At 40.6% G+C, this 13,354-nt stretch overlaps 1 protein-coding gene across 1 annotated transcript; it reads right to left on the bottom strand.

Annotated features, from left to right (window-relative positions):
* Positions 1 to 7,246: 7,246 nt before the first annotated feature.
* Positions 7,247 to 12,798, bottom strand: LOC137796105 (V-set and immunoglobulin domain-containing protein 1-like). The gene is made up of 5 exons (XM_068593788.1): positions 12,456 to 12,798; positions 9,493 to 9,837; positions 7,642 to 7,920; positions 7,423 to 7,508; positions 7,247 to 7,270 (listed from the first exon to the last, which is right to left on the bottom strand). The coding sequence occupies exons 1-5, from the start codon at positions 12,553 to 12,555 to the stop codon at positions 7,247 to 7,249; spliced, it is 834 nt and encodes a 277-aa protein (XP_068449889.1). The 5' UTR covers positions 12,556 to 12,798.
* Positions 12,799 to 13,354: the final 556 nt, after the last annotated feature.

Here is a 13,354-nt window from a genome sequence, read left to right as displayed (position 1 = left end):
GTCACGAAGAAAGACGAGCTGGGGGCTAGCAGGCTAACAGGCGTAGTTGTTTCCAGACTCCATTTTCACTGTCGACTTCACCGTCCCTCGCGCCTTCAGCCGCGGTCCGAAAGTAGTTCTTCTTCCTCTTCTTCTTCTTTTTCTTTTTCTTATTCTTTTTCTTTTTCTTCTTCTTCTTCATGTACAAATATGTGATTTTCATTCATTCATTCCTTGTTCTTCTTGGTCTACTTGTTCTTCTTTGAGGTTTATTGGCGGTTGTTCGGTGCATTACCGCCACCAACTGGTATGGAGTGTGAGTCAGGATGTCTATTACTTGCCCTATCCCAAAAAAAAAACCTCTACTAAATAAAATAATGACTTACAAAATAAAACGAATACATATATGTATATATACATACCCATACATACACACATACACGCACCATTTAAACAAACCAAACCATAACTACACAACAAAACAAACCAATCCAACCAAAATATAAATACATAAACCCAGGGCTCAAATTTTTCTTCTTCTTCTTCTTCTTCTTCTTCTTCTTCTTCTTCTTCTTCTTCTTCTTCTTCTTCTTCTTCTTCTTCTTCTTCTCTTGTGTTTTATGGCGGTTGACAAACAACTTTCGGTGCATTACCGCCACCCACTAATCTGGAATGTGGACTAAGGAACTACTTATCTAATATCACTCCCAACGAAACCCAGACATACAAACATAAAAATAAAATAAAAATAATAAAAACACATATACAGTATATAAAACTAAAAAAACTCTATTCTACCAGATTCTGTTCATTCGCCGTGTAGTCTCTAAATATTCAGTAAACTTTCCCAACATTTATCACTAAAGTGTTTCTTTAGAACGTTCATAATACTTCCCTATCCCATCTCTCTGAGACCGTTAAAGTTCGTCTCTCGCTCATATCTTTGACATACCACCAACACATGTTCCACTGTTTCTTCTACCCAACAGATCTCACACTTCCCATCATTATATTTTTTAATAACGTAAAGGGAACTATTCAGCCCTGTGTGCTGAATGTGTGCTTCATTCCTTAGCTTTGTCATTGCCCTCTCCTCTTTCCTACTTCATCCACTTGATCCTGCGCTTCCCACCAATGGCTTATTTTGAAACAGAAACCTGCTGTTGCTCCCCATCTTCCATTCATTCTCCCAAATTTTTGGGATCTGTCTTTTTATCACCCCTTTTGCTTCTGACTTGCTTATCTTTACATTCACCTAATTTCTCCGACTCTTCAAGGCCCTTTATGATGATCTATCCGCCCTCTCATTTCCCTCTACTCCCACTTGGACCGGGATCCACACAAAATGAACCGCCACTCCCATTTGCCTGATTTTGTAAAGTGCTTGAAGTATCTCATATCATAAATCTTCTTCTCCTCCTCTTCCTTGTCCTCTTCCTCCTCTAAGTTTTTTTTAAAGTTGTGCCTCACCAATCAGCCTGCTGGACCATTTTACAATCAGATGCAGAGAGTTTCTGCATTTTTTTCCAAACCACGACACCAGGGAAAAAGATCAAATTGATTCAATAAAAGCACGATAAAATAAGGTCATCATCAGTTTGTTAATGTGGAAGTAGGACAGTTTCCTTAAACAAAACAAACGCAGCTGCTCCTTCTTACACACGGCTTCACAGTTTGCTTCGAAGTTCAATTTGGAGTCGATAGTTGTCCCAAGATATTTGTAGGATTGTACACATCCCACAGTCTGACCCTTAAGGGGCATGGCTTCATGTGTGTGGGCATGTCTTCTAAAATCAATGATCATATCTTTGGTTTTTGAAGTGTTTAACTGAAGATGTGACTCACCACTTCACACAGCGTGGCTGTTCTCATTGTCATGGATCTGACTGACGATAACAGAATCATCTGCATACTTTAAAATGGTCCTATCATCACATCTACTCTGACACATATTTGTGTAAAGGATGAATAAAAGGGGCGACAGTAAACATCCTTGTGGGGAGCCAGTGGAGCTTTATACTCTTTATGTAATGTTATTATGAAGTTGTTAAACATAATGAAGACATTAAAGGTTGTCGTTCCAGAGACCAGGCACACAGCAAACCTTCAAGAAGCAGCAACTTCCTCTGCCGTTGCTGTCTGTGTTTATAGCAAGACCTCAAAAGCAACGGCCTTTTTTCATTCATTGTGTTTCATTTATTCTAATTTGTTTCATGTAAAGTTTGATATTTTTGCACTTTAAATCCTCTGTAATGGACATAAATTACGGTTCCTCACTTTAATGTTCCAAAATCTTTTTTTCTTCAATATGTTCTGAGTTCTAATTTTTTAATGTAGAAATGTTTGATTTTCTGTTCCCACTAAATCCTATGAACCTGAGTTCTTTCAGAGATTGTTCCTCCTCATGTCTATTGATCATATGTTTTAAATGGTAGCCTCAGAAATGCAAAAATATAATAATCATGATAATAAAAGCAGTAATGGTATCACAGTGACAGACAGCATCTCTACATGTCAGAGACAGAGGTCCTCACTCATCAGTCTGATCTGTTCTCTCCCAGTGGAATGTCTCTAAGGAGAAGAGACATTCACATGCCACTGAGACTGTGGTTTTTATCAGCTCTGAACCCTCACAGCAGTGACTCCATCTCTACAGTGAGCAGTGAGCTGTAGTGTGTCTGCTGCTCTTTCTGCTGGATGTGCTGCATCATGACTGACAGCTGATGAAGGGAGTCTCTGGAGACACTGATCCATCTCGATCGATAGAAAGATAGAAACACCAGTAAATGTTTGTTTTATTACATCTTTCTTTTGTCCAAGAAGCTTGATACCAAATGTTCAGATTCAGTCATCTTTTAAATCTTTCACATAATCAATACTATATAATCAAGATTTAAAGATCAAAAAGGAAATGAATCATGAACCAAACGTTTACATCTTTATTTAAAATAAGTAACAGACAAAAAGCATTATTTCGGATATATCTAGCAAGTGCTGCAAGAACCCCATTAACAAAAGAATCATATTTCATTCACATACATATTGAATTAAAAAGGTGATTTCGTATTTACATGTTGAGCAGAAGACTTTAAAGAATAAAAAAATAATGTTATGACCTTTTAAACTATAAAATTACCAGTTAATTTCCACTCTGAAATGTCAAATGGGACACTACACGTTTGGTTTAGAAATGTGCGACTTTTATGTTAGTTAATTAATACCCATCATATTCTTATCAAAAATCATTCATTATCAGATATAAAATCATGATTTTATCAGAGCCAAAAACAAAATGCAGAGAAAACATTAGATTTCAAAACAAGAGAAAATAGAGCAACTTAAAGGGCCGGTGTAGGAATATAAGATAATATTCATGTTTTAAAGTCAAATCAATCGGAAAGGTTGTGTTTGTGTTGTCTTAGAATGAGCCCTCGTTCTACATTCAGTCCACCATGGTTCTACGGCAGCCCAGAGCGGTCAAACCAAACACTTTCTCTTCATCATCATGTTCCCTGAAGAACCCGACTGGCACCCGGGGAAGTTTCAGTTGCAATCTGCAAACTCACCACCAGATGTCTCCACATACTAGACGCCGCACCTTTAAGTGTCTTCCACGATTAATATATCAATTAGACTGAAACTTTTCTCTTTTGAACCCATGTCATATTACATCCTTTTTCTCTGATATTCAAATCAATGTTTTGTTAGTCATAGAAATGTTTTGTTAGTCATAGAAATGTTCTGTTATTCATAGAAATGTTTTGTTTTTCATAGAAATGTTTTGTTTTTCATAGAAATGTTTTGTTTTTCATAGAAATGTTCTGTGTTGATAGAAATGTTCTGTTATTCATGGGAATGTTTTGTTATTCATGGAAATGTTCTGTGTTGATAGAAAAGTTCTGTGTTGATAGAAATGTTCTGTGTTGATAGAAATGTTCTGTGTTGATAGAAATGTTCTGTGTTGATAGAAATGTTCTGTTATTCATGGGAATGTTTTGTTATTCATGGGAATGTTCTGTGTTGATAGAAAAGTTCTGTTGTTGATAGAAATGTTTTGTTAATCATAGAAATGTTCACATGACACCCCTGAGTTGCTCTCGCTCATTGATCTGCTCTAAAGTTTTTCCACTGTGACTCAGTACAGGAGATGAAACATACAGGAACAGGAGAATGAAACAAGGACCAATACAGAAAAACAAAGCATTCAATAGCTGACATTGATTATAACCAGCGGCCGTAACAAATGTAGTTGATTTAAAACCAACATTAACAATAATAATCTAAACATATATATGCGTGCGTATATATGCGCACACACACACACACACACACACACACACACACACACACACACACACACACACACACACACACACACACACACACACACACACACACACACACACACACACACACATCGTATTGGAGATCTTCGTGAAACTTTTAAATCTCAGCCGTTTGTTGGAATAAACATTTTAGTTCAAGACTATCTTCCTCAAAGGCCAACGAGTCGACTTCTGAGGTCAACAAAGATCAACAAGTTTCACAAACGTCACGCTTATTCTGCACTTTTCAGCAGCACTTAACGTGATTGTGACTATTAAAGCTTCAAAGCTTCAGAGCTTTTCCTTTCAAAAGAGACCAAGACCATGAATTTACTCCACATGGTTCAAGGACAGCTTGCAGTTTACTTTGGCTTTTATTTAGGCGAATTCTTCACTAACAGGATAAAGCTGCGTTCAAACTAAAAACGTTGTTCACAACCATTTGCGTCTATTGCATTGACTTCACAGCATTCTACTCAAGCAAAATATTCTCCACGCTTTTGGTGTGAACACAGCATCACTCAAAATGAGCACTCGTTAATACGAAGGTATCCAGAGCACCGTCTCTGAACACACACCTGGACCCCTGAAGCCTACGAGCTACAGCAGCAGGAGACCACACGATACTTTCTTGGCACACTTTGAGCCTCTTAGCACCAATGGTCATGGTTTAAATGCAGAGGCCTACTGGAGTATTTCTGCTGACCGGGTCCATCGCTTTATGACCACAGTGGAAAATCTCTGCTGCGAAAAATTAAGAGTTCTGAAGGCGCATGTTTGCTTTTTTTTTCAAGCCAAGATGATGATGTGTTCATAAGAGAGAGATTGGTAACTAGTGGTGGAATGTAACAAAGTATTTTTACTTTATTACTGTACTTAAGTAAATTTTTACGTATCTGTACTTTACTTAAATAAAATAATAGTGCATACTTTTTACTTTTACTCTGTTACATTTTGCAGCTATTATCTGTACTTTTACTCCACTACATTTCTACAATACGTTTCATTATTCTTTACATTTTATGAACACAGTTTAGCCAAAATGTTGGCGACACAAAAAATATGGATTGCGTTCACCACCGTAACAAAACCCCCCACCTCCCCGCAGAATAACCATGAGAGCGCACACACACACACACACACACACACACACACACACCTCAGGAGGGGCAGGGCCCTCCCAGAATACACCGCTGCCCAACAATAAAAGGGCGAATTATACTCTTGCAACTACAATTGCGGCTGGTCACGCAGTCAGATTGGCGGACTCGTGTTGGTTTATGGTTCCCGTGTCTTTTCCAGACGCCAGACCAGCAGGTGGAGCAACGAGCGTTTAGAGTCGACCTGCACACCGACGTTCACCGATATCTCCCTCCAGGAATTCACCACCATCTGCGTGTCCTTATACTCCGTCAGACGGGTTTTATAAATGCTCATATTTGCGGACCTCTTCAGCCAAACGTTCTTCAGCGGGATCCATTGTTCGTGCTTCTGCTACGGCTTTTAAAAACAGCGGTATTATGCTATGACACCGTGAAATGCGAGACTCAGAAAGGACGCAGTTAGCAGACCAATCACAGTCTTGCGGGCTGCGAGCGGCTTGCGTAGCTTTGTCGGATAGTCACAAATTTTCGGTGACGCACGCAAGCACGCGAGATGGCTGACGGGACTATGCAAGGGGGACCTTGCGTGTCTTGCGTCACTGCGTAAAACCCGAGTATCAACAATCAGCCTTTAGAGTAGACCGGACCCGGCGCGACGGGGGCTCTTACCGGCACCTGCGGCCGAGCGGTCTTCAGACTGGCCTCGACCGGCCTCACACCGCCCCTTTCCTTTCCTCCGCACAGTTGAGAAATTTAATAGAGAAAGCAAGAAAACAATAACATAAACACACGATTATAAACGTATTTGTAATAAACAATAAAACTAAACTAACTACGTGCATAAGCAAAGCATACGCGTATAATCAACGCATTTGTCAATCACAGACATAATCATGGATTTGACAGATAACACAGATTCCGAGTCAGCCTCATGTGAGCCCTCAGATATGAGCCACCTTTGGCCCCATTTAAAAAACATGTTTATATATATATATATATATATATATATATATATATATATATATATATATATATATATATATATATACATACATACATACATACATACATACATACATACATACATACATACATACATACATACATACATACATACATACACATATATATATATATATATATATATATATATATATATATATATACATACATACATACATACATACATACATACATACATACATACATACAGGTCTGTTGAGTCTTTTGTTTGTTGGTTAATCTACAGGTTAAGCTGTCATTGTACTTTACATAGTGGGATGAAATGAAGTGTAGCCTCTTCAGCATTTTAGATATTTTTTCTTACAAGGATTATTTTTGATGTTTTGTTTTAAATTAACTACTTCATTGTTTAAGCTGACGTTGTTGCAGGTCACACCTCTTTCTGTCTTCCTCCCTGTTTCTAGAGGCCACAACACATTTCATCCGTCCAATAAATGAATTGGACGGATCCGATAAAAGACACCTGAGCAGGTTTGTTCTCTTCCCTCGCCCCTACGGCCAACCAACGTCCTTTTATTTATCTTTTAGGGTTCTTTATACTTAGACGAGTTTAACATGATTTAACTGTGTCTAAGAACCACAAGCTCACCTGTGGATGTAGATCTCTCTTTTGAACATGAACCTCATTCTAACCTGACGCTCAAACCTCTGGAGGTCCAGCAGGAGGTCCAGCAGGGGGTCCAGAAGATTAGGACTCAACAAAATGTCCTCCCTCTGAAGGAACTTCAAATTAATTTTTCACTTTCTTGTAAATCACACTGTTTTCCTGGTTTTCCAAACCCTTTGTCTTCTTCTCTTCTTCCAGACGTTTTTTCCTCATCGTCTCCTGCTGTCGAAGACCTGCAGCACAGAGAAGAGACTATGTGTTACATAAAGTTAACTTGTGTTGTGTTGTTGTCTGCACGTTATGGACACGGTGATGTATTTCATATACACTTACTGTTATTGAGGTGTATTGTGATGCGCTTCAAAAATACAAGCAGAGCTCCAACTGCAAGAACAATGACAACTCCTAAAACAAATGTGAAAGCCAACCATCCGATGGACACGTTGCTGGATGAGTCTTCATACACTTTCTCTGAAACACATCACAAAAAGTAAACGTAAACAGTCGAAATGTAACTACATCTCATGTACAGCACAGCAACAGTTAAAGAAGTCTAAATAACGTTTAAACTAATAAGACATGAACAACAACAATGAAATCTCACCACTGATGTGCACAAAGGTCTCAGAGGTGATCCGGTGCTTGATGTCTTCCTGCTCCACTCCACAGCGATAGCGGCCCGTCTTGGTCACAGTGATGTTGAGGGTGATGTCATAGCTGCTTCCTCTCTCTGAGACCTGAGCTTCCTCAGCAGGAAGTTGGTTTCCATCGCTGTCCTGCCACCTCACTTTAGGTCTAGGAGAAGCACCTCGAACCTCACACTGCAGCAGAGACCAGGTCTCTCCGGCATCGAGCGCTGTGACGAATGGCTTTGGAGCTGCAACTGTGAACACGGGATGAATTACAGATTATTCAGGACATCAACATTGTTTCAAACATAGATATGTCGGTCCCATGATTTTCTGCTTCTCTCCGTTTTATTTCTTTGTAAACTGAATGTCTTTTTTTTCGGTTTGTTGGTTGGACAAAACCAGATATTTGAAGACGTCAAAATCCGTCTCTGGTACCTCTTGACAACATTTAGAGTTAAACAATGAAAGATCAATGGATTCATGCAACAAACTCCTCAAGAGACCAACACGTCTGAAGACTTGGGGGCAGGGGGGTTGCACCCTTATCTCTGCTGGAGGCCACTCAGGTAGTCACACAAAGCTCCTTTGTGGCGCCGGGGGATTAGATCCGCCCTGAGATGCTGAAGGTGCTGGACGTTGTTGGGTTGTCTTGGTTGACACGCCTCTTCGGTGTTGCATGGGGGTCAGGAACAGAGCCCATGGACTGACCAGAGAGTTTGAACTATCAGGTATCACATTGCTCAGCCTCCTGGGGAAAGCTTAAGATACTGATACTGTGCCAACTCGGTCCAGTGATGTACTGTACATATAATCACACAAGCCCTGAATAACACTACTATACTGAATAATATCAATAATATAGTCAATGGGTGGGTTTGGGGTCTCTGGTGAGAGAGATGATGTACTGAGCACAAACCTGGACGTGAAAAGTAGAGAAATAGTATTAAGAATTATAGAATAAGTTTGAACACCCCTAATATGTATGCAGATGTTTAATTGTTATTCAGTGTTTCATTAGTTTTAACTGTATAATGTGAAATGGGTCATTGTTTCCTTGTCTCTTATTTGGTGTAATTTAATCAGAAAACGTCTATGAATAAGTGTTCAAAAAAAGATAAAGCAAGGACAATAAACCATAAATATTGACAGAAAAAAATAGGTAAAGCATATTTTACCAAATTGGACACTGGGCTTGAAGAAAGTATATTGATACTTAAAACTCTTTACCTCTGGTGACCTGATTTGTAATTATAAAAATTGTAAAAAGCAGATCTGCATGCTCAAACCACACCACCATGAAATAGTGATTAATTGATGAGAATAATATATCATTTTCAACACTTCAGAACTAGACTTACACCACACGTTATCTATTATGTCAAGTAAAGTTCACAGACAACGTTTCTGAACATTTAGTGAACGAGTGTTTATCCTCAACATGTTAGTGAGCACACACACACCTGCTATCACCACCACCAATCTCCTCCCCTTCCTGTACCACCGTGGCAGCGGGAAATGAAGATGATGTGATGAGCAGCAGCAAACATGTTTATTATATTTCTGCTCTTAGCAGCATCAGTTGCGACTACTGGGGCTATCATAGGGCCACTGGGCCGGTTCGGGGGCCTCAGGATTGCCTCTCTGCTGGGACAAACGGATTGGTGCGGCTGCAGCAGTAAAACAGATGCTGCACCGGATTAAATGTATTCAGTCAATTGAGCAGCTCATATTCATCTATTAATGCAGATTTTTGGGCTTTAGGGTGGAGATTGTTTAATAGCAGTGTGGATGGAGCCTCAGATTAATAGTTTAAAAGCACTCACCAACAACCAGCTCAACGTGGAAGGCTTGAGGCGTCTGGAGACGTGGTAAAGCACAGGTGTAGTTTCCACTGTCGGTCGTCTGGGTGTTTCTGATGACGATGGAGGCGTTGCCGTGTTTCAGCTCATCTGAAAAGTGGGAGACTCGTCCTCTGAACTGGTCGCTCTGACCAGGACGGCCGTTGTTGTAGTGAATGCCTGCATCATACAGGAACACCTCCTGCAGACGCTGATCTCTCTCAGCTGCTTTCCTCCAGTGAAATGAAGATGGTGCGATGTTCTCCTTGGTGCCGAGGGAACAAGGTAAGAAGACATCGTTCCCTTCTTCGACGACCACTCTGACGACTCCTAAAACACAACGCATATTTTTATTCATTACGTTTAAATGAAGAAAGGGTTTTGATAGAGAAATTAAATATTGTTATGAATGGATGATTGTCTCATCGGCTTCACGTGCGCGCGCTGTCGCATTAAAGTCAGCAGCTCACGCGCAGCAGCAGCTGAGGAAGAGGAGCGGCGTGAAGATCCAGAGACATCAAGAAGAGGTCCGCTCACTAGGAAAGGCTCGGTCACTGCGGTCAGCTCAGCAGACACTGAAACGTCTTCTTCTTCTCCATCTTCTTCTTCTTCTCCTCCTCCTCCTCTTCATCATCATCTCAATAACTTGTGACTGGACCACCAGGCTTTAAGAACATGCATTTATGATTCTATAAGTAAAACTAAGTGTCCCTTTGCTTTAAGAATAATACTCTTTGCGTAATGTTATTATGAAGTTGTAAAACATAATTACATAAAGACGTTAAAGGTTGACTCTCCAGAGACCAGGCGTTACATTACATGTCATTTCGCTGACGCTTTTATCCAAAGCGACTTACAATAAGTGCATTCAACCGTAAGTACGAACAAGGAACAACAAGAATAAAGACAGAACAATTTCTCAAATGAAGTCAAACTACAAAGTGCCACCAGTAAAATCTATCTAAGTGCTGCCCAAGTGCTGCTGCCACTGTCTTTATTCAACTTGTAGTCGAAAGAGATGAGTTTTTAGTTTGCGGCGGAAGATGTAGACACTTTCTGCTGTCCTGATGTCAATGGGGAGCGCATTCCACCATCGAGGAGCCAGGACGGCAAACAGTCGTGATTTTGTTGAGTGTTTAGTTCGCAGCGGCGGAGCAACAAGCTGATTGGCTAAAGCTGAGCGGAGCGAACGAGCTGGTGTGTATGGTTTCACCATGTCCTGGATGTAGGTCGGACTCGATCTGTTCGTAGCATGGTACGTAAGTACCAATGTTTTGAAGCGGATGCGTGCGGCCACCGGTAGCCGGTGGAGGGCGCGGAGGAGCGGAGTAGTGCGAGTGAACTTCGGGAGGTTGAAGATCAGTCGAGCTGCTGCGTTCTGGATGAGCTGTAGAGGTGGAGTTGCATTGGCAGGTAGGCCTAGCAGGAGGGAGTTGCAGTAGTCGACGTGGGAGATGATCACAGCCTGGACCAGAACCTGTGCTGCCATCTGTGTGAGCAGGGGACGTATTCTCCTGATGTTGTAGAGCATAAACCTACAGGAGCGTGTTGTTGCGGTGATGTTGGCAGTCATGGAGAGTTGAATGTCAAGTGTCACACCGAGGTTCCTGGCAGTCGGGGTCGGGGAAAGCACTGCGTTGTTCAAGGTGATTGTGAGGTCTTAGCTGGGGGAGACTTTTCCTGCAAGGAAAAGCAGTTCAGTCTTGTTGATTTTCACGTGGTTTGTGGACATCCACTGAGAGATATGTCAGTCAGACAAGCAGAGATTTGCTCTGGTATGCCCGTTTCTGATTGGGGAAACAAGAGGATCAGTTGGGTGTCATCAGTATAGCTATGGTAGGAGAAGCCAAGAATACAAGCAAAAAGCATTAAACACCTCTACTGCAGCAGCCAGAAGCCGCAAGGAATCGCGTAAAATTAAATTACTGTTTGAAACGTATGTGCCTTTTCGTTTTAACAATTTAACCTAATTTCAGTTGCAACCCCAGTGGAGCTAAAAGTTCAAACAAAATACAAGAACATAGTTCAAAGCGGTCAGTAAGTTTATTATAATATCTTCCAGGCTACATGTGTGAAGTGAACAATATACATGCATAGATAGTCTACACAACAACTCCAACGGGTTTTCGCCGGTCACGAAACACGCGCTCTCTGCGGAGCGCTGCTCTTACTATTCGTGCGCCTTCCTCTACAGGATTCTGTAGAAATGGGCAGGCCATTTTTCCAAGACAAGGGCCCAATCTCCACCTCAGGGACTTTGAGGCGCGCCCCCGTGAAGTCCTTGAGGGTTTAGGGGTGTCCCATTGTCACATGGTGGCATGCCTGAGGGCTCTGTGGCGGACATTTTGAGGCCTTTATGAACCCTTTCCGTAAGTCAAGATGAGATGATGACTTTGCCGAAGGGAATTACCCACAATGCATTGCAATGTGAGGTTAAACACACTGTTCCCAATAGAAGAACGGAGACATAAAAAAAGTAAACAAAGAGGGACGTGGGCATTTAGCCCGATAAAATATCTTTAAAACATTATGGAACATAAAAACACATGAATTAGAGGAATGCAAACAGCATAAAATGTATGACGAATGTACAGAAAAAAATAAAATATATATATATATATATATATATATATTTATTTTTTTCTGTACATTCGTCATACATTTTATTTTGACAAAAACAAGTGAATAAATAATATAAAATGACTTCTCATCTTGTGAGGAAGACGTTCAAACCAGTGAATAAAAGGAATAAAATAAATACAAAATTGTGCACAATACTGGAACATGACGTGACTACATTTAAGGATTTGGGATTGGGTCGGATTTTTCAAAATTTAGGCGCACGCTCGGCGCGCGTGCATCTGTTTCACTCTTCCGGGTTTAACGCCCCGGGTGTGTCAACATCTGAGAGACGACCCTGATTCCAACTAATGAAAGGATTGTCTCACCTTGTTCATGTCCAAGTGTCCTCGCAGTTAAAGTCAGCAGCCAGCAGATCACAGACAGAAGCTGCTGAGGAAGAGGAGCGGAGTGACGCTGCAGAAACATGTCACGAAGAAAGACGAGCTGGGGGCTAGCAGGCTAACAGGCTAACAGGCGTAGTTGTTTCCAGACTCCATTTTCACTGTCGACTTCACCGTCCCTCGCGCCTTCAGCCGCGGTCCGAAAGTAGTTCTTCTTCCTCTTCTTCTTCTTTTTCTTTTTCTTATTCTTTTTCTTTTTCTTCTTCTTCTTCATGTACAAATATGTGATTTTCATTCATTCATTCCTTGTTCTTCTTGGTCTACTTGTTCTTCTTTGAGGTTTATTGGCGGTTGTTCGGTGCATTACCGCCACCAACTGGTATGGAGTGTGAGTCAGGACGTCTATTACTTGCCCTATCCCAAAAAAAAAACCTCTACTAAATAAAATAATGACTTACAAAATAAAACGAATACATATATGTATATATACATACCCATACATACACACATACACGCACCATTTAAACAAACCAAACCATAACTACACAACAAAACAAACCAATCCAACCAAAATATAAATACATAAACCCAGGGCTCAAATTTTTCTTCTTCTTCTTCTTCTTCTTCTTCTTCTTCTTCTTCTTCTTCTTCTTCTTCTTCTTCTTCTTCTTCTCTTGTGTTTTATGGCGGTTGACAAACAACTTTCGGTGCATTACCGCCACCCACTAATCTGGAATGTGGACTAAGGAACTACTTATCTAATATCACTCCCAACGAAACCCAGACATACAAACATAAAAATAATAAAAACACATATACAGTATATAAAACTAAAAAAACTCTATTCTACCAGATTCTGTTCATTCGCCGTGTAGTCTCTAAAT

Source organism: Clinocottus analis, unplaced genomic scaffold (genome assembly GCF_023055335.1).
Source record: "Clinocottus analis isolate CAN_PGR_092001 unplaced genomic scaffold, fCliAna1.0.p SCAF_3, whole genome shotgun sequence".
Classification (NCBI taxonomy): domain Eukaryota; kingdom Metazoa; phylum Chordata; class Actinopteri; order Perciformes; family Cottidae; genus Clinocottus; species Clinocottus analis.
This window is presented reverse-complemented; position numbering and strand designations above follow the sequence as displayed.

Excerpts from the sequence above, each read along its gene's own strand:
- LOC137796105 (XM_068593788.1), bottom strand. The coding sequence starts at position 12,555 with ATGTTTCTGCAGCGTCACTCCGCTCCTCTTCCTCAGCAGCTTCTGTCT. Across the intron at positions 9,838-12,455 it reads GACACTTGGACATGAACAAG|GAGTCGTCAGAGTGGTCGTC; the intron begins GTGAGACAATCC and ends GTTGTGTTTTAG. Across the intron at positions 7,509-7,641 it reads GACCTTTGTGCACATCAGTG|AGAAAGTGTATGAAGACTCA; the intron begins GTGAGATTTCAT and ends GATGTGTTTCAG.